This window comes from Schistocerca piceifrons, chromosome 2, assembly GCF_021461385.2.
Source record: "Schistocerca piceifrons isolate TAMUIC-IGC-003096 chromosome 2, iqSchPice1.1, whole genome shotgun sequence".
In the NCBI taxonomy this organism is placed as follows: Eukaryota; Metazoa; Arthropoda; class Insecta; order Orthoptera; family Acrididae; genus Schistocerca; species Schistocerca piceifrons.
Genome location: NC_060139.1, coordinates 556669342 through 556691842, shown reverse-complemented (window position 1 = coordinate 556691842; position 22501 = coordinate 556669342). Strand labels below are relative to the sequence as shown.

Below are 22501 nucleotides of genomic sequence, written 5' to 3'. Positions count from 1 at the left end.
GGGAAGTCAGCAATAAAGCACTTTAATGTGAGGCTCCAGTGCTTATGGACGTGCTCAATATAGCACAGTCCTTTGAAGTGACATGGACCGCAGGCGATCAGATTGCTGCATGAGGGGAGGTATGGAAGTTACTCAGTCAACCACTGTTAGGCACGCTGCAAGTGTTCATGATGACAGGAAAGCCTTACAGCCTTCAATTCAGCATTGCATGGGGCAGCATCGATTGTGACCACAGCAGCTGCATCACAGCAGTGGCCACATGCACCCCTTCCATCTTGCTCGTACTGCTTCATCCAATGCAAATGTGCTATATGCCCTAAGTGTTGGGCTGTTTGAAATAAGTGTTGAAAGAAAGGCCACACTGCATAGTGTGTAACTCCTCAAACATGGTGGATGCACTAGTACCGATGGACATAAACTGTATCTCTACAATGACTGTTTCTCCCAACAGATTGTTTATTGACTTGTGTGTGTTTCATAAACCACTAAAAATGTGAGTGGACACAGGACCTGAAGTACTTTAATAAATGCACAAATGTATGTGGACTTGGGCTCTCCTCACCTCACACAGCTTTCATGGAAGTTGGTTAGCTACAATAAGCAGGATATTCCAGTCCTAGGTCAGTTCTTCACATATGTTGTTGTTGTTGTTGTTGTGGTCTTCAGTCCTGAGACTGGTTTGATGCAGCTCTCCATGCTACTCTATCCTGTGCTAGGTTCTTCATCTCCCAGTAACTACTGCAACCTACATCCTTCAGAATCTGCTTAGTGTATTCATCTCTTGGTCTCCCTCTACGATTTTTACCCTCCACGCTGCCCTCCAATACTAAATTGATGATCCCTCGATGTCTCAGAAAATGTCCTACCAACTGATCCCTTCTTCTAGTCAAGTTGTGCCACAAACTTCTCCTCTCCCCAATCCTATTCAATACCTCCTCATTAGTTATATGATCTACCCATCTAACCTTCAGCATTCTTCTGTAGCACCACATTTCGAAAGCTTCTATTCTCTTCTTGTCTAAACTATTTATCATCCATGTTTCACTTCCATACATGGCTACACTCCATACAAATACTTTCAGAAACGACTTCCTAATACTTAAATCAATACTCGATGTTAACAAATTTCTCTTCTTCAGAAACGCTTTCCTTCCCATTGCCAGTCTACATTTTATATCCTCTCTACTTCGACCATCATCTTTTATTTTGCTCCCCAAGTAGCAAAACTCCTTTACTACTTTAAGTGTCTCATTTCCTAATCTAATACCCTCAACATCACCCGACTTAATTCGCCTACATTCCATTATCCTCGTTTTGCTTTTGTTGATGTTCATCTTATATCCTCCCTTCAAGACACTGTCAATTCTGTTCAACTGCTCTTCCAAGTCCTTTGCTGTCTCTGACAGAATTACAATGTCATCAGAGAACCTCAAAAATTTTATTTCTTCTCCATGGATTTTAATACCTACTCTGAATTTTTCTTTTGTTTCCTTCACTGCTTGCTCAATATACAGATTGAATAACATCGGGGAGAGGTTACAACCCTGTCTCACTCCCTTCCCAACCACTGCTACCCTTTCATGCCCCTCAACTCTTATAACTGCCATTTGGTTTCTATACAAATTGTAAATAGCCTTTTGCTCCCTGTATTTTATCCCTGCCACCTTCAGAATTTGAAAGAGAGTATTCCAGTCAACATTGTCAAAAGCTTTCTCTAATTCTACAAATGCTAGAAACGTAGGTTTGCCTTTCCTTAATCTTTCTTCTGAGATAAGTCTTAGGGTCAGTATTGCCTCACGTGTTCCAACATTTCTACGGAATCCAAACTGATCTTCCCCGAGGTCGGCTTCTACTAGTTTTTACATTCGTCTGTAAAGAATTCGCATCAGTATTTTGCAACTGTGACTTATTAAACTGATAGTTCAGTCATTTTCACATCTGTCAACACCTGCTTTCTTTGGGATTGGGATTATTATATTCTTCTTGAAGTCTGAGGGTATTTCGCCTGTCTCATACATCTTGCTCACCAGATGGTAGAGTTTTGTCAGGACTGGCTCTCCCAAGGCCGTCAGTAGTTCTAATAGAATGTTGTCTACTCCCGGGGCCTTGTTTCGACTCAGGTCTTTCAGTGCTCTGTTGAACTCTTCACGCAGTATCATATCACCAATTTCATCTTCATCTACATCCTTTTCCATTTCCTTAATATTGTCCTCAAGTACATCGCCCTTGTATAGACCCTCTATATACGCATTCCACCTTTCTGCTTTCTCTTCTTTGCTTAGAACTGGGTTTCCATCTGAGCTCTTGATATTCATACAAGTGGTTCTCTTTTCTCCAAAGGTATCTTTAATTTTCCTGTAGGCAGTATCTATCTTACCCCTAGTGAGATAAGCCTCTACATCCTTACATTTATCCTCTAGCCATCCCTGCTTAGCCATTTTGCACATCCTGTCGATATCATTTTTGAGACATTTGTATTCCTTTTTGCCTGCTTCATTTACTGCATTTTTATATTTCCTCCTTTCATCAATTAAATTCAATATTTCTTCTGTTACCCAAGGATTTCTACTAGCCCTCGTCTTTTTACCTACTTGATCCTCTGCTGCCTTCACTACTTCATCCCTAAAACATACCCATGCTTCTTATACTGTATTTCTTTCCCCCATTCCTGCCATTTGTTCCCTTACACTCTCCCTGAAACTCTGTACAACCTCTGGTTTAGTCAGTTTATCCAGGTCCCATCTCCTTAAATTCCCACCTTCACACATATCTCTTACAAATTTGTCGTTCACCCCCTCACCTTCATTGTTGTAGATCATTCCCTTACAGCAGACCTGTTTGGGTTAGAGGCATTTAACGCTTTTGGTTTCTCAATTGCTGATGAGGTAAATTTTGTGTCATTTCAAGTTCTGTATAAGCAACTGGATTCCCTCTTCTCTGAATTTTCACCTCTGGTCTCCCCTGAACTTGGTTGTGCTACCAATTGTTAGGCCCAAATTACCATGAAAGAGAAGGCATGCCCTCATTTTTTCTGGGTGTGGTAGATGCCTGTTGCATTGTGTGACTCTGTCAAGGCCATATTAGACCATTTGACATCGGTCGATGTCATTCAGCCTATTTCTTCCAGTGAATGGGGTACATCATCAGTCATCATTAAGAAATCAACAGGTAAGCTTCACCTATGCAGTGTTTTGAGTGTCACAACTAAAGCACAGTCCATGATAGATACATAACCTTTGCCCTTCTCTGATGAGTTGCTTGCAAAATTATCATGTGTCCACCACTTTTTGAAGATTGATTTGTCAGAAGCATAAACCCAGCTTCCCTTGGATGAGGCCACTTGATGTCAATACACCTTTCAGCCTATATTAATATCAATGCTTGCCTTTTGGCATCACTAGCATGCCTGCAATTTTTCAGTGTTTTTTAGAAATTCTGACAGCATCAATTATCTCAATGATATCTTTGTTTCAGGTTATTCCACTGAAGACCACCTTAGAAATCTCTTATTGTTGTTTTCTGTTTTTGCAGTCTGCAGGTCTCAAGTGCAACCTTGCCAAAACAAAATTTTTTTTAGTTGTCAATTCAATACCTAGGTTTGAGGTTTCCCACACAGCAGTCAAGCCACTGCATCACCATATTGACGCAATTCCAGCTTTGCCATGGGCAACCTCCATTAAGGAACTACAGGCATTTCCAGGTAAAGTTGCATACCACCACATCTTTTTACCAGATGTATCCACTGTTGCTCAGCCCCTGCATGCACTTCTGCATAAAAATGTGCCTTTTTCTGGTCTGCAGCTTGTAACAGAGTGTTTGCTTTGCTTAAATTTAAGCTTCCATCTGCCCTACGGCTGGCCATTGTTCAGTCTGGTAAGCATCTTGTGTTGGCTACAGATTCCCCTCAGCATGGTCTTGACATGGTGTTGGCACACATATAGTCCTAGGGTAATTCATGTAAAGGAGGTTTTAGTGACTGTGCTCACCCTCAAGAAATTTCATGTCTTCTTTTATGGTTTTCAGTTCCATTTAATCACACATCACAAACTGTTGGTTGCTCTTTTTAGTCCTTTGGCTTCCATGCCAGACAAGGCAGCATATTGTTTGCAGTGGTGGGTCTCTTCCTCTCCCATTATCGTTATCAGATCTATTATCAGCCAATGGTGCAATATGCCAATGTCGATGTCTTATCTCGTCTTCTCATTGGACCCGGACATGACGTTCGATAAGGATGAGTTGTTTTGTTTCTTCTTAGATACTTAGATCCGGAACATGGTTGATGGTTTTCCGATCACTAGTGCCACTAAAGCATCATCCATAAATGAAGGCCCTCTGTTTTGTGCAGTACAGTTCGCCAGAGAAACCCCCCCCCCCCCCCTGACCCCTGCCCCCATCCAGGCCTTGCCTTGGATTTCTTGTGTAGTTACCTGTCCCTCCAGCAGCACCTTTTTGTGTATGATGGGATTTTCACCAGGTAATTCTCTGGGCCTTCCTGCTTCTCCCTCCAGCACCACATTTTTGTGTATAATGGGGTTCTCTTGTTAGATAAGAAGGATGCTGCTTCCCGGGTTGTGATTTCCACTTCCTTTATGCCAGAATGTATTGCAGCTCCTGCATGTCGGAGATCACACATCCGTATAGTTCACAGGCCCACTCATAGAGGCCACCTGGGTTGGCCTCCTGCCATGCTCTGGTGAGTTACCAAAGAAACGATATTATTTAAGTGATTGCAAATGAGTGCTTGGCTTATTTTGTAATCTGTATTACTGTTGTCCAGTCAGTGTGTTCAGTACTAAGCACAACCAGTACTTCATTTTATCTTATGTGTCACTCTATAAAGTACTGTGTTACATAAATCATGTTTGTTATTGCTATACAAGAACACATACACGTCTGTAGCTACAGTGTGCTAGCTGGAACTGCAGTTTGCCTGGTCGACTGGAGTGAGGGATTGTGTCATGTGGTGTGGGTAGATGAAGAATGAGATGGGAAGCAGGGAATGGGCTGGAGAGGGGTAGTTGGCAGCACAGTAGGAGGTAGCCCATGTGTGGGATAGGAATGCATGAGGGAGAGCACACAGGACATGAGGGCATACCGTATTTACTCGAATCTAAGCCGCACTTTTTTTCTGCTTTTTGCAATCCAAAAAATCGCCTGTGGCTTAGAATCGAGTGCAAAGCAAGCGGAAGTTCTGAAAAATGTTGGTAGGTGCCGCCACAACTAACTTCTGCCGTCGAATATATGTAGTGCTACACAGGCATGCTTTGAAGGCACAAAGATAAATACTGGCGCCAAAACCTCTGCGTTAGTAAATAAATTAAAAAAAAGGTGGAAGACTAGATTTTTTTCTCCGCCCCGAGTTTCAACCACTGCATATTCATACATTATCCAACGAAGTAAATACAAATTCCGTATTGTTCATCTTCGAATGTAGCAGAATTTCAATGTAGTACGAAAATCCGACTGGCAAGACTGTTTGGGATATTTGTCAATGTGGCAAACTCTACGTTCTGAATTTTTTCCTACCTGTGAGAAGAGATGGTTGCTAATAGGAACCTGATGAAATGTGAATCACATGCAGTATTCTCTTCACCATAAGAATAATACGAATATAAACATTTTGCCATGTATTCTTTCGTGTTTGCTGCTATCTCATCCTGTATACCTAATAAACTACGAAACCAGAGTGAGACACCAGCAAACGCGGAAGAATATACATATCGTGTCATGTTTATATTCGTATTATTCTTATGCCTAATAGTGATACAGTCAGAAATGAAGCACGGCAACTGACTGGATTTTTAAATCTAAGATGACTCTAATTTCTGTGCAGAATTTGATGTACTAAAGAAGCGGCCGCAAAGATTCTCAAACGGAGAAACATTTTCGCCTAACTCTCGTTCAGAACATGTTATATCATACGCAGTTTATTATTTGGTTCTTGTTGATCATTATCAAAGAAAGCAGCTGTGTAAGTAACAACAAATAGCAGTCTATTGCCATTGTTTCGCTAATGAGACGATTCCTCTCTCTTTTTTTTTTTTTTCTTTTTAAATTTTAAGCGGTGGTAGCGCGAACAAAAGCAAGCCATGCCGCGAGCGGCGACAGGCCGTAAACACGAACTATCAGAATGCGACAAACAATGCATGACGCAGTACAGTAATGCATTTTCAGCTTAGAGTGACGTAAACACCTACAACAAAGAAAACGGCACTTATCAGATCAAAGCAAAATAAGCAATCGATTCAAACCAGGCGAAGCACGTGATAAAGGAAGAGTACCCGTATAAATACGGACGGAGCACCTGGCGCATAGCAATGGCTACCTGGTAAAGCTTAACTGCTAAGCTTACGACTCCAACCAAACTACTGTAGCGGTATCGTCATTCATTCGACCTAAATTGTGTCTCATATCACAATGGACCAACTTTGTTTCGATTTGGAGGTGCGGCCTAAAACTTTTCTCTCCCCTTGAATTTCGAGTCTCAAATTTCAGGTGCGGCTTAGATTCGGGAAATTTTTTTTTCCTTTATTTCGTGTCACATTTTTCAGGTGCGGCTTAGATTCGAGTGTGGCTTAGATTCGAGTAAATATGGTAGGTGGCAGGATAGAGGAGGGTGAGACTGTTGGGTAGAGGATGTGGGTGCAGTGGGTTAGTGGAGATTGAAGCCAGGAGGATTATGGTAGCAAAGGATGTAATGCAATGATAACTTCCACCTGCATAGTTCAGAAAACTGGTGCTGGGTGGAAGGATACAGATGGCATGAATTGTGAAGCAGCCACTGAACTTAATCATGTTGTGCTCAGTTGTGCATTCTATCTCTGTACAGTCAACTGTGTTCTTGGCCATTCATGTGATGGCCATTCATTTGGTGGTCAAATGCTGTGCAAAAATAGCAGAAGAGCTGGTACATGACATGGCTGCTTTCACAGGTGACTTTGCCTCTGATGGATTGGGATAAGCCTGCAACAGGACAATGTCCTGGGTAGGTGAATCAGTCAGATTTTGCATCTACATCTTCCACAGGGTTATAACCTCTGTGGCTAGGAGTTAGGAGTGGGAATGGTATAGGGATGGAACAGGATGTTGTGTAGGTTGGTTGGATAGTGGAATACCACAGTAGTAGGGATATGTACTACCTCAGACAGGATATTCTTCACTTCTGGGCTTCATGATAGATGGTCATAATTTCAGATTCTGTCAGTCCCTATCCCTCACAAACATAGTACTACAAAAACAAATCTTCTTGGCACAGGCACCTCTGCTAGATACTGTCACTGATCAATCATCTACCTAAACTACACCTCCCAAATTGGATGCCTTACCTTCCAACACCTGAAAGAGCACTCCAGGCACCATTTCCATAAATTATCAAACTTATTGAGATCATAATGCCACCTTGGGACACCACTACCTCCCAACAGCTATCCTAAGCCCTGAAAACCCTGTTGTCAACCCCTCACCCCTCATAACACTCAGCCTCTACTTTGTTAAACTTTTCCATTTACCACATCCTCTGAAACTCCCTCCTGAAACTAAATTTAGAACCTAAAAATTCCAAAAGCATTGTCATCAACATATCCACCACAAATATCTATCCTACAGGAGTATCAGTCCTTAGCAAAGGCTCTGCCTCCAACCCCACACTAAGCTCAACCATGCTGGACTCATCCAAATAGTGGAAAGACTTCCTTGCTACCAATACCTCCAACTAAAGCCAAACTAATCCTACCACTGAACCTCACCTGTCCCACTTCATGCACCTATCAAACTGTGACCTCATCCCTTCCCACCTAACCAATCTTGGTCACTTTTTAGGAATTCCTTACCTCTAACTTAGCCTCACCATTCTTCCACTGGTCCCTTCCCAAAAATACAAAATTCGCAACAGAAGAAAGAACAGCCATTTGTACCTTCCCTGCAGACAAACGTGCTGCCACAGTAATGGTGAATCACAGTGACTTTCTGAAAGAAGGCTTCCCCAACTGTCTGAATCCTCCACCTACAAGGTCTGTCATAGTGACCCCATTCCAGAAGTGCAACATAACCTCCAGTTCCTACTCTAGTCCATAGGCCCATACCAGGATCTCTCTCCTGAACCCATATTACTCCTCACCCCAATGATCTCCACATACCCACCTTCTAAATGCTTCCCAAAATCCACAAATTTAAAAATGCTGGACACCCCCATTGTAGGTGGTTACTGTGCATCCACTAAATGAATCTCTGCTCTTGTCACTCAACACTTCCAACTAATTACCCATAGCCTAGCCTCTCATACAAACCAATTCCTTCACCAACTCGTGACACTCGCCACCCACTTATTTAATGGATCCATACTTATCACTGTTGATACCATCTCGCTATTCTTTGGCATCTCTCACGTTCATCGCCTTGCTGCTGTCAAAGACTACCACTTCCAGCATTCTTTTGTCTCAAAACTCACTAACTCATTCCTTATACACCTTACCAATTACATCCTCATTCACGACTAATTCTCTTCAAGGGGAAAATGTACACTGGTGTCCAAAAATTGAAGCAACAAATAGAAATTCTGCAAGGTTGCTTTTATTTTCCAACAAAACTGTAGAAACAGGTGATAATATAACAGAAATAATGTAATGAATACAGAATACGAACAACTGCAACAGTCATAATGATAGACAAAAATGTTTATTTTTTCCAACTTAACGAATTTGCACACACATTCCAACAACTTGTTAATGTTCTCAGTATAGGGTGTGACCACCTCTGGCAGCAATACAGGCCTGACAACATTGAGGAATGCTGTGAATGAAGTTGTCAGTCTCAGGTTGAGGCAATAACACTCATTCTTCCAGCAGAGCTGATCACAACTCTTGAAGTGTGGTTGGTGGACACTGACATGATGCAACCTATCTCCCTAGTGCATCCCAAACATGCTCTATAGGATTCAAATTAGGAGAGCGAGTAGGCCACATGGTGTGTGCAATATCTTCCATTTCCAAGAAAACATTGACAACCCATAGTCTATGAGGTTGAGCATTATCGTCCATCAGTACGAAGTCTGGGTCCACAATGTCTTGAAACAACCACACAAAAGGTCCCACGATCTTGTCATGATACCTGACAGCAGTTAAGCCTTCCTGATTCATCTATATAATTCCATGAAGAGCTGTTTGAGTGATCAATGTAATCCTTGCCCACACCATCAGGAATCCTCCTCGATATCAGCCTTTTTCCACAATATTTGGGTCCCAAAATTATGTTCCACATTCCCTCCAATGCTTCAGACCAAATCAGGACTCATCAGTGAAAAGAACATTGGCCTACTGTTCGACAGAGCAGGTGGCTTGTTGACGACTTCACTACAGACGTTTCCTTCTGTGAAGATGCATCAGAAGTACACATACAGCAGGTCTCTGACAGTAAATGCCATTCTGCTGAAGCCTTCTGTTCACCTTCTGCATCGATACAGGCTTCCAGTACATGCTGCAAGGTCAGGTGCCAGTTGCCATGCAGCTCTAAGGCGGTACTATTAAGCCCTTACAGCCAAATAATGGTATTCTCTCTCTGATGTCACACATGATCAGCCTTGCCCTGGTCTTCGGTATACAGTTTCAGTCTCTATAAATTGTCACCACATTGGAGAAACAACAGAATGATTCACAATAAGTCATCAGGTCACATCAGCGTGTGATTGTCCTGCTTCCATTCTTCCTATGGCCCTCCACTGCAGTGAGTCCGGTAGGCATCTTCTCTGTGCCATACTGCACTGTCTGTGATTGTGTACGTAGTGACTGTGGATGTGGGACTATCTGGCAAAGACTATACCATTTAATGGGTGCCCTGATGTCATTCTTGGAATGGTTGTCCATTGATGGGAATGCCATCTTCCATGCATTGCCATCTTCCATGCAGAACATGATCATAAGGACATCTGCTGACAGTTTGCATGATTATATCATGAATTAGACACAGGATGGGGAAAAAGTGGTTTGTTGCTTTGATTTTGGACACCAGTGTATAAACAAATCTGTAGCACAGCCATGGGTACAGCACAGCACCCTCCATGCTGCTCTGTTTATGGGCCACCTAGAGAAAATCTTCCCAGCCTCCCAAAACCCCAAACCCTTGTCTGGTTCATGTTTGTTGATAATACATTCATAATCTGACCAAGGACCAAGATGTCTTATCCTCATTCCTCCAAAACCTTCTCCTCCATCTGCTTGATTTTCTCTTTCTCAACCCAATGCGCCATCTTCCAGGACATTGATCTCCATCTCTCTGATGGCACAGTCCATAAGTCTATCAATATAAAATCCAACAACCACCAATAGTACCAGTACCAACTGTCATCCCTTCCACACAAAAAAACACTCCTATTTAACTTTGAAGACACAATCCCAGTGAATATATCCTCACACATAAAAAACAACAACAAATTCAAGAGAATCTGCAGGACTGCAGCATAACAGTCTAGAAAATTTTAATAAACACAATTTAGTATGTTGTTCTTAATGGGGATACAACATCAGTGGGAAAATGTTTATCAGCATATGTCACCTGTGTGCACTAAGGCCATCATTTTTTGTAGTTATATGAAATTTTTTTTATGAAATGCGGGAACAGTTTCATATGATCAGCACTAGCTGCCAGCTGGCTGTTTGCTTAAAACCTGCAATGTAATATATGTAAGTACACTCCAAGAAATCTGTGAACAAATTATCAAAATGGGAGGGAAATTGGTAGATGTGACATACACGTACAGACAAACAATTGATTACAGTTTTTAAAAAAATTACATGATTTATTCAAGAGAAAGAGCTTCACAAACTAACCAAGTCAATAATGCATTGGTCCATTTTTGGCCTATTGCAAACAGTTATTCAGCATGGCATTTATTGATAGAGTTGTTGGATATCCTGCTGAGGGATATTATGCCAAATTTTGCCCAATTAGTGCAACAGATCACCAAACTCCTGAGATGGTTGGAGGACCCTGCCTGTAATGCTCCAAATGTTCTCAAATGGGGAGACATCCAGTGACCTTGCTGGCCAAGGTAAGTTTTAGCAAGCACAAACACAAGCAGTAGAAACTCTTGCCATTTGTAGGCAGACATTATCATGGTGAAATATAAGCCCAGAATAGCTATCCATGAAGATCAACCAAACGACCTGTAGAAGATCATCAACATACTGCTGTGTTGTAAGGATGCCATGGATAACAACCAAAGGCATTGTGCTAAGAAATGAAATGGCACCTCAGACCATCACTCCTGGTTGTTGGGCTGCATGGTGGGTGACAGTCAGATTGGTATCTCACCACTGTCTGAGTCATCTACAGACACATCTTCGGCATGGAATCTCACTGACTGGAGTAGAACTGTCTTCAGTGATGAGTTCATGAGTCCTGCTTCAACGTGAACCCTGATGACTAGTGACAACATGTCTGGAGACGCTCCAGACAGCAGTGGGATATCAACCCAATTGTCAACTGCCTTGCCGGCCGGTGTGACCGTGTGGTTCTAGGCGCTTCTGTTTGGAACCGCGAGACCGCTGCGGTCACAGGTTCGAATCCTGCCTCGGGCATGGATGTGTGTGATGTCCTTAGGTTAGTTAGGTTTAAGTAGTTCTAAGTTCTAGGGGACTGATGACCTCAGATGTTAAGTCCCATAGTGCTCAGAGCCATTTGAACCATTTGTCAACTGCCATACTGTTCCATAACCAAGAGCAATAGTCTGTTGTGCCATTTCATTTCATAGCATGGCCCTTTTGGTTGTCATCCACAGCACCCTTACAGCACAGCTATACATCGACAATATTCTACTCCCCATCTTGTTGCCCTTCATGGCAAGCATTCCTGGGCTTACATTTCAGCAAGACAATCCCTGCCCTCACTTGGCACGAGTTTCTACTGCTTGTTTTCATGCTTTCCAAACCTTATTTTGACCAGAAATATCATCAGATCTCTTCCAAATTGAGAATTATTGGGGAATTATGGGCAATGTCCTTCAACCATCTTAGGATTTTGATGATCTAATGCACCAATGGGGCAGAATTTGTCACAGTATCCCTCAGAAGGACATCCAACAAATCTGTCAATCTATGTCAAGCCAAATAAGTGCTTGAATAAGGGCCAGAGATGGACCAATGTGTTACTGACTTGCTCAAATTGTGAAGCTCTTTCTCTTGAATAAATCATACATTTTTCTGAAATTGTAATCATTTGTTTGTGTGTACATGTACATCACATCTTCGGATTTCTGTCTCATTTCAATAATTCTTTCATGGTATATAATATTTTTATTTTTGTCTTTTACTGTACAAGAAAAAATTTAAACAGTGGACAGCCCAGGATGACAAAACACCAATATTGGAAGGACAGATTGTTACTCACCATACGGAGGAGGAGTTGACTTGCAGGCAGGCACTATAAAAAAGAATATTACAAATGTTTAGCTTGTGGATTAAGTGCTTCATAAAAAGAAAACACACAAACATTCAGACAGGCACAACTCACACTCACACATGGGCACTGTTGTTTCTGGATGTTAAGGGTCAACTCAGTCATGTGTGAATATGTGTCTACAACTAAATGGCTCCTATGTGTGGTGAGTAGCAATCTATCCTTTCCATATTGCTGAAAAAAGAATTTATTGTTTGACTATACTTTCAGTGATCAGCCAATCAGGTTAGTCACAGCTGTTAAGTGTCTACTAGTACTTGTCTGTCTTACAGCAAGAACAGAAATGATGTATGGACATAGTACTTTTTAGAGCAACATGTAAGATACAGGTTGTGCATAGCACTGAACACACTGACCGGACAACAGTAATACAGCATAAAGAATAGACCAAGCACTCATTTGGGATCACTTAAATAATGTTGTTTCTCTGGTGGCTCACCAGAGTATACCATGGTGCCAACCCTGGTGGCCTCTATAAGTGGATCTGTGAACTGTATGAAAGTGCGCTCCCCAAAATCACACATGACATGAGTGAAGATACACCACTTCTCCCCTCTAAGGGGTGGGAAAACCATATACAGATATGCATAAAGAACACCAGACATGGAAAAATGCACGGTACAGTAAAAAAGAACTGGCACCGAACAAGCACTAGTACCAAACAAACACCAGTACCAAAATAGCACGGGTACTGTGAAAAAAGAAAAACATTGATCTCATAAGACATTGAGATTAAGAGCCACAGGAAACACCAATGATGGTGCTGATGTCCATTTTATTGCCTGATGATGGCAGCTGCTGCAGCATGTGTGGGCAGGCACAGGTGAGTAAGGGTGGAAGCGATGAGGGGGTGGATAGGTGCACCATCCCCTCTTTTGTGAAAGACTATAGGGCAGGACTGGGGATGGCATCTACATAGTGATGCCTTGTCGAGGTCAGCAGTCAGCACCAAAAGCATCAGCAGGGGCATTGGAGACGATGGCCGCAAAGGACCCAATGATGGAGGTGATAGCAATGGCTGTGGCATAAGGTGCAGTGAGGGCTGCGTTTGTGATGGCAACCAAGGAAGGAGGGGCAGAGGTAGGAACCCCAGACAGCAATCTGCCAAGCAGTGATCCCTTCTGCAGCACAAACCAGACTATCTGTGACACAGGAACAGCCATCAGCAGTGGCAGATATGGGAAGGCATTGGGCTTTCCAGAACAGGGCCTGCTGCATGTGGCTGCAGCTGGTCAAAGTGATGGGACATCTGCCCACCAGGAGCGTGCATGATGCACAGGCGCTAGCTCTGGCAATGGTTGATGATGTCAGGAATCAAGTGCAGTGATGGCCGAAGCCACAAGCCCAGAGAAGTGCACCCAGCCGGAACTGTAGTGGAGGTGATGATGCAGCAGGTGAAGGAGGGTCCATGATTGGCATTCATGTAGCAGCTCTGCCAGGCTCTTGTCCCCTACTAGAGTGAAAGGGTACGAACTCAAAAAATTGACTAAAGCAGCTTCAGGGAAACTGCCCGACATATACTTCCAAAGAAACTTGGGGCCATTATCAGTATACACAATAGAGGGGAGACCCTCAATGGCAAAAGTCTTAGACGGAACCGAAATACTGGTTACCACAGACATGGATGGACAATGTGTCACTTATGGGAACTGGGAACAGCCGTCCACAACAATGAGCCAATACTGGTTCAGGAAGGCTCCATGAAAATCGACATGTAGACACTCCAATGGGAGCTTCTGTGTTCTGTGCTAGCCAGGGGGAGAAAGACACCCGCAGGGCCGTCTTTTGCCAAATGCAGTGAGTGCAAGCAGCAATAAGCTGCATAACATCCCCATCTATGCCCAGCCAATACACACACCAGTAGGCCAAAGCTTTGGTGTAAGAGGTCTCCCAGTGACTGACATGCAGAAGCTGCAGTACGTTACAGTGTAAGGAAGTAGCAGTCACAACTCAGGGAGTAGATGGCCTGGGGACATTTTTGGCCAATCATGCTACACAAAAGCAAGAACCCAACTAAGGACAGAATCTGCAGTAACAGCTGCAGCACTAGTGATGGGAAAACCAAGTGCATTCTGGTTCTCAATATCTAAATAGAAACAAAGCAACTAATCCTACTGAACACTAGGTTCAGCCTGATTAGAAGGCAAGACAATGCATTGACACTAGTGTGCTGCACAGCGGCTGGTAGTGGATCTGATAATGGTAACGGGAGAGGAAGAGAGCCCACCACAGCAAACGATGCCTTGTCCAGCACAGAAGCCAAAGGATTAAAAAGAGCAACCAATGGCTTGTGATCCATGATTAAATGGAACTTAGAAGTATACAAGAAGAAATGAAATTTCTTGAGGGTGAAAACAATCACTAAAGCCTCCTTTTCAACCTGAGAATACTTCTGCTGAGCAGGAGTTAAAGCCTTAGAAGTGTAAGCAATGGGTTGTTCAGACCAAAAGGCATATTTCTACATAAACGTGCATGCAGTGGCTGAGCAATTGTGGATGCACCTGGTAAAAACTTATGTTAGTATACAACATTACCTATAAATGCTTGGAGTTCCTTAATGTAGGTTGACCATGGCAAAGCTGCAATTGCATCAACATAGTGAAGAAATGGCTTGACACCTGTATGACAAACCTTAAAACCCAGGTTTTAAAAACTCAGTTGATGGTTGAAAAAATTGAGAATTGCTAAGATTGCACTTGAGACCCACAGACTGCAAACACAATGATCAAAGATTACTAAGGTGTTCTCCAGTGGAAATACACAAATGAATTATATTGTTGAGGTAAGTGATGCAGCCGGGTATAGAGGCTGTCAAGTGTTCCAAAAAATCACTGAAAAACTGCAGGTGCACTGGTGACGCAGAAAGGCAAGTGTTGATACAGGTATAGTCTGAAAGGTGCATTGTAATGAGAAGGCACCTAGTGGCCTCATCCAAGGGGAGCTGGAGGTACACTTCCAGCAAATAAATCTTGGAAGAGTAGTGGCCACAAGATAATTTTGTGAGCAATCATCAAGGTGGGGCAAAGGCTACGTATCTATCAGATACTGTGCATTAATCATGACACTGAAGTCACTGCAGAGGTGAAGTTTACCCATCAGCTTCTTAATGATGACCAGCTCATTCACTGGAAGAGATAGGCCGAGTGACATCAAATGATGTCAGATGGTCTAATTCAGTCTTGACAGTAGGGCAACATGCCAGACATCTGCCCCCCCCCCCCCCCACACACACACACACATACACAAAAAAAGGTCTTTTGTGGTGAGGGGCCTGAAAACTGGTAGTACAACTGAGCCCAGGGGAAAACAGAGATGAAAACTCTGAGCAGAGTGACTCCAGTTGCTGATATGAAACTTGATCTGACACTAAAGTTACTTCATCAGCCAAGGAGAAACCAAAAGTGATAGACACCTCTAATTCCAACAGGTCTGCTGTATGGGAATGACCCACTATAAGGAAGGGCAAACAACAGATTTGTAAGTTACAGAAGAAGAGAACTGACCAAGGATTGGAATCTGCTGTTTATTCCAGCTAACCAACTTCTGTGAAAGCTGTGTGAGATGAGGAGAGCCCAAATCCACATACATCTGTGCATTTAGTAAAGTACTTCAGCTCCTGTGGACACTCACATTTTTAGTGGTTTATGAAACACACGCAAGTCAATAAACAATCTGTTGGGAGAAACAGTCATTGTAGAGATACAGTTTATGTCCAATGGTACTACTGTGTGCAAAACACACACTCATGCAATGTGCCCTTTCTTTGGACACTTGTAACTCTATGCATGTTCATGTTGGATGAAGGCATGTGGCCACTGCTGTAATGCAGTGTACATGCTAATGGGTAATATGATAATATTTTTTGTTGTATTGTGCTTCCATCATTTTAACTTAGCCTCTTACACTGAGCTATTGGCACCACCATGGTATTGTTGAGAGAGAGATGCCAACTTTCTGCCACACACCCGCCATCACTTGAGGTATGCAAGAGACTCAGCGAGGTAGCAGCCACAACAGTGACTCGCTCTTTTGCCTGCCAGCTTCATTATCCTCTGGATGTGTCAACCAGTCCTTCCTATAGAGGACAAAATGCTCTTTTCACACCATGTGCAGTTCACTCTGTGACCATAGCCAGTTATCATGAATATTGTATCCCTCAGTGGTAATTCTTAGGAATAAAACCCATTTTTCCCTGAATCCTGACATTTCTCATTTTAAGTGAAGGGAAAACACTCTGGATGCCCACCTCAGTTTCTGATACCTGCCTGACATTTACAGACTGGAGTCCAAGAGTGGGATCTTTCCCACCATTTGATCCAAATTGATATTTTTCTGCTGATTCTATGTTTTGGCAACCATAGCAATGCATAGAGATTTGATTCCATGGGCCACTTAGCTGTTCGCGCTAGAAGCACATTTGGGCATGACCGACAGTGTGTTAGGCAGTGATAGTCCAATCAAGTACACGAGAGCACCATATAGCCATGTGCCACTACATTGCATCCATGCCGGGGCAAGGAGCAAACAGTAGAAGAGTAGTTGCAGGCTGCACCACACTGAGCACTGCTGCTGGGTGCCGTAACCATGCAGCAGCTTCTCACAGCTTGCCCCTGACATTCCAGCCTTCGCCACCCCTGATACCGATGCCAACACCACTGCCACCTCAGTGTATGTAAGTGTCACTGCAATGCATTCTGCTAGTTAATAACTCCAGTGAACATCTGCTGACGGATATTTTCATCACCTAGAATAGAGCGAGATCTTTTTTTTGTATACATCTGTTCAGTTTAAACCCCAGTTTTGAAATCGTGCTGGATTTATGACCTTGCCAACGAGCAGAGAGGACCAAATTGGCTTTCAGTGCTGCAGATGTGGCCCTGAATGAGCCTGATAACATTATTTTACTGCAACAGCAGATAAGCACCCTACTACTTGAATAAATAGAGCTACAGGAACAGCTTAACATGATAAATTGTGAACATGAAGCTAGAGCTGCTGAAAATGTGACAACTTCAAGCCCTTCAAGAGCCCCTAAAGTTCAAACAGAAAAGTTAGTGCCAGATATAGCCAGTCACTTCCAGCCATAACTTTCGTACCTTCTTTTGCTGGAAAGCCAAGCAAAAGTGTAACAACATTTTTGAAAAATGTCAGACACATTGGACATATATGCACATGGCCAGACCATTTATTGTTAAATTTCACCAAGCTGAAGCTTTTGGGTGATGCGCAAACTTTTGTTGAATCAGTAGATGCTTTGTGGGAAGCACTCACTTTTGAATTCTTGGCATAGGGGTTAGCAGAGCGTTACTCTGATAAGTAAAGGATTAGCTATTGCCATGATTAGTTTCCACCCTTCGACAAAAAAAGCAGGGAGGCCTTTGAAGCATTAGCAGACAGAATTAGGGCAGTATCTTGTCACATGTACACCCTAGGAAGGGACAATACACATAATGAAGTGTTAATTGAAGAAGCTGATGCGAGAACAATTGATGTATTCATATATGGAATCAATCTACATATAGGGAGAGGTACAGGGAGAGAGGTAAAGGTAGCCTCCCCTATCTCCTTGCATGAAGTAGTAAGACTTGCTCTATAATGCAAGGAAGTCTGAAGACCCGCCCAAGTGTGTGCCAACAAAGCATGACATGTGTTCATTAATGACACAAATTTGCAGAGATGCGAGAAGCCCAACCATATGGGCAAGCACTACTGGGCTATCTGTTGTAAGAAATGCCATACTGTCGGACATGAATAAGATTACTGCCCGCAAAATAAGTGGCTAAATTCCCTCAACAGGCAACAAAAGAAATAGTCAGTCAGACAGGAGTACTATTCCATTGGGAAACAAGTGTGGGGCAGGTTCTGACACTCACCATGAAATATATGAACCCAACAAAAAGGGAAGAGCCCACTGAGGTGGCATATTTAGTTTTAGAGGGGAAGGTCAGAGGGAAGAGTGTCAAAATTCTTGTGGATACTAGAGCTCAGGTTAGTGTTCTTTTTTTCCTAATAATGACAAGCATGTGTTAAAATCGCCATGGTACAATATAAGTGGACTTGGAGACAAGATAATCAGACCTGCTGGTACTTGTACAATAGACCTACACACTGAAGGGAAAAAGTATGTCTTTGATATGGAAGTAGTGAGGAAATGCAGATGGAATTTTGATATCATCCTGGGAAACAATCTTCTAATGTGCTATCAGGCTTGATAGATTGTAGGATACATGCTGTTTGGTTCAGCGACACAGACCACTGTCCAGACAGTGAGTGTGCGTCTCATTTGTGAGGAACCTGTGAAGGGAGGCCTACCTCACAAGCTTCAATGGAACCATGTAAATGCACATTGAAAACTATCATATCTGTAACAATCAGTGGTGGAACAAGAAAAGTTTCTGGATTTAAGTAAAAGACCAGGCACCACCAAGATCAGACTTTCTGGTCAACCCACTCATCAAGAACGATTTTCTCGACAGGCTGCAAATCCATGTTAAGAGAGGTCTAAGTAGACCCAAAGTAAAAGGGAACAGGTTTCAGTTACCTGTGTGTGTTGACAATTTTGGTCAATGGGAGAAAAAACCCACATGGCACATTACAAGCCAGTGGCGTAGAAGTTATGCAAATAGAAGTTTTGAACCAGAAACAGTGTCAAGACAAAAATATCTGCAAGGAAGATTTGTGCACTAGCCACCTTGATAAGAAATCAGTTGAAAGAGAAGTTGGCACATTTTCTAGAGACAGTGCAAAATATTTTGTATCCAGTTTTAGAGAAATATGTGTGGTTATTCAAGGAAAGGTGATATTTGCTAGTAAGTGACCTCATACAACATGAAATTCCCACAGGAGATGCTAGACCAACTGTGCAGAAGCCATATCAGTTACCTCATCATTTACAATCAGTTGTTAAAGACATGATTCAGCAGAAATTGGCTGCGGTGACAATTCAACACTCTGCAAGCTGCAAGCCTGTGGACCAGTCCACTTGTCATAAAAAAAAGGGGGGGGGGCACCATACTTGACACCTGCCACATGTGTCCTGGGTACCATCAGATACTAATTGCACCACAAGACAAACCTAAAACTGCTTCTGTGATCCCATCTTGACTTTATGAATTCTTATTGTGCTTTTTGGTCTAAGAAATGCTCCTGCCATTTTTTTCAGTGATTTGCTGACTTCTTATTGAGAGTTTTAAAGCCTACTATGTGTTTTGTGTATCTTGATGACATCATAATTTTGGCAAAAAAAAAAAAATGGAAGAGCATGCTGAAAGATTAAGAATTACATTGTCGAGATTGCAAAGTGCACACTTGAGTTTAAAACTAGAGAAACGTTCTTTTGCATGGTCACAGGTTCAGTACCTGGGACACATCATTAGTACAGATGGAGTTAAGCCACATGAAGGCTAAATGAAGAAGTGGATAATTTTCCAACCCCAAGAAATGTTAAAGAGTTAAAATCTGTCCTAGCTTCAGCCAATTATTATAGGCATTTTGCACAGGATTATGCTACAACAGCAAAGCTATTAACAAAATTACTAAAGAAAGATATAGTGTTTGAATGGACAGATGAGTGCAAAGTAACAATAAGGAAAATTAAATAAACTTTGACTAGTTCATATTTACTAACATTCCAAAGTTTGAAAAACCTTTCATTCTTTTAACTGATGCATTCTGGTATGGTGTCGGAGCTGTTTCAAGTCAGGAACATAATAGTGAAGAAAGATCAACTGTTTACACCTCCACACAAATGAAGTCAGCAGAAAGGACAGTGCTGTCAAGAAGGAGCTGCTAGCCTTCATGCTTAGAGTAAATTACTTTAAGTGTTACTTGTGTATGTGTCAGTTCCCTGTGGTTACAGACCACACTGCTTTAGTATGGATGTTAAGTTCAAAAGGCCCCAGTAGTTGCTTGACTAGATAGACATTAAAATTATCAGGATATGATTACACAGTTCAGCATAAGCCTGGCTGTTGGCACAGCAATGCCAACAGCCTAAGCAGAAAGTTTAGAGTTGCACAAACAGATGATGTTTCCACAGAAGAACTAAAAGACTCAAAAGAGAGAGATGTAGAATGCCACCAGTATGCATCACTCTCTGATTTTGTCACAGAAGACAGTATACTGTATCACAAGACTCCATTGGGTAACAGAGTAGTAATACCTAAAGAATTGTAACAACAAGTAGCAGCACAGTGTCACAATGGGCGATGAGCCGTGAATGCAAGAATAGCCTCAGATTGGTTGAGAGGCCAACAAACTGATGTTAGGAAGTATACACAAAATTGTCTGCCTTGTGCAAAAATGAGTTCTTTCGCCAAAGACTAAAGTTCCTTTACAAACCACTTCAGATTGTGGTCTTAGATATTTTCAGCCCATTTCCACAAAGCATTGTCAGTTATCAATCACTTTTCAAGGTATCTAATTTTGATACCACTTGCAGATATGACTGCTGAAATTGTTGCTTTTGCCTTTGTCAATCTCTTGGTATTGCCGTTTGGAAGACCTGATGCAATACTCATTGACCAAGGCTCAAATTGTATTTTGGCACTGGTTGCACAAGTTTGCAAAATTTTATGAACCAAAAAATGGTGAACTGTGCCCTTTCATCCTAAGGCCAATGGGTGCCTAGATTGAGTGGACAAAATTATTGTTCAAATGCTATCATATTATGTAGGAAAGACCAAGTTATATTGGGACAGATACATCGGATTTGTCACTTCAGCTAACAATAGTCATATCCACGAAGCAACGGGATACTCGCCATATGAAGCAGTCTGTGGGAGATCCAGATTGACACTTTGCCACCCAGTGTCAGTGAAAAGGCTGGTCTGCCATCTAAGAGCCATATGGAGCCAAGTTAAACACAGTAATTTCAAAGCCACACAAAAATAGCCAGACTGTAGCAACAAAGGCACTATACTCCCTCAATACAAACCCAGTGATTTGGTATTGTTATGAAATTCCATGGTAAAAAAGGGACAAACTAAGAAGTTCACTCCTCGGTATGAGGGCCCCTTCTCTCTATCGTGCATCATCACCACAGTGAATGCCAAAATTCATTTACCTGATTGTACTGCAAAGTATACTTCGATCGACTAAAGACGTATCATGACTGAACTGTGCCACCTCAAGGAGGACCAACTTAAACACCTAAAGTCACACCAACTAGTAAAGCTGTCACCACAACAAAGCAGAAAAAGAAGAAAGATACGGCATTACCAGCATGTCCTCACTGTGCTTTAAGAATCAAGCATCCATCCCTACGCACTGAGGTCCAGGGACTAAAGGAGAAAGATTTGCTGATAAGAATGTATCAAAATAGGACAAGAAAGATATGGATCATTTAACTATTTGTTTGTATCTGTAAAATGTATTACATGGAGAAAATTGAGTGCAACAGAGAGATGCATGCTGTTCCGAAAAAGAAGAAGAAGAAAAAAAAAAAAAAAAAAAAAGAAAAAGAAAAGAGAGAGAGAGTGTGTGTGTGTCATGTTATAAGTCATGCTGTTAAGCATCAGCAGCTAGAGCAGAAAAATGAATCTTATATTTTTCTGCTCTAGCTACTGATGCTTAACAGCATGACTTATAACATGACACACACTCTCTCTCTCTCTCTCTCTCTCTCTTTTCTTTTTTTCTTTTTTTTTTCTTCTTCTTCTTTTTTGGTTGTGGCAAATTTCTGCCAGTTACAGGAAAATGTGAAAGTGTGAGCAAGTCTGTGATACAGCAGTCACAAATTACATAAGATGCACTATGTGCAGTCTGTTTGTAAACACAGAGCAATAAGCGGTTATGTAATCACTAAGGTCAAGGTTCACATAGAGTGCATCCCAGGGTGCCCCAGAGAGCTACAACACCAAGAAGAATCGCTTCTCGGCTTTTGGCAAGATCAGTGTGTAGTTTTTTTATATATTTTTAATTTTTTTTAGGGATAGGGTAAAAGGAAGACTTTATTTAATTTCTGTAATAGTGTGTGAGATCACCTAAAATCTTTATTTCCTTACAGTTGTCAACACCTTTGACCCATTCTGACATGGATCCAGATTCATTTATT

General features: G+C 42.1%; 1 protein-coding gene across 1 annotated transcript in view; it reads right to left on the bottom strand.

Moving 5' to 3' along the window:
- LOC124776551 (cilia- and flagella-associated protein 300-like) overlaps positions 1–22501 on the bottom strand; it is a 167208-nt gene that overhangs the window by 98464 nt on the left and 46243 nt on the right. Inside the window, exon 3 of the mRNA XM_047251587.1 lies at positions 12379–12411. Within this exon, the coding sequence (XP_047107543.1) occupies positions 12379–12411 (33 nt within the window). The remainder of the gene's footprint in view (positions 1–12378; positions 12412–22501) is intronic.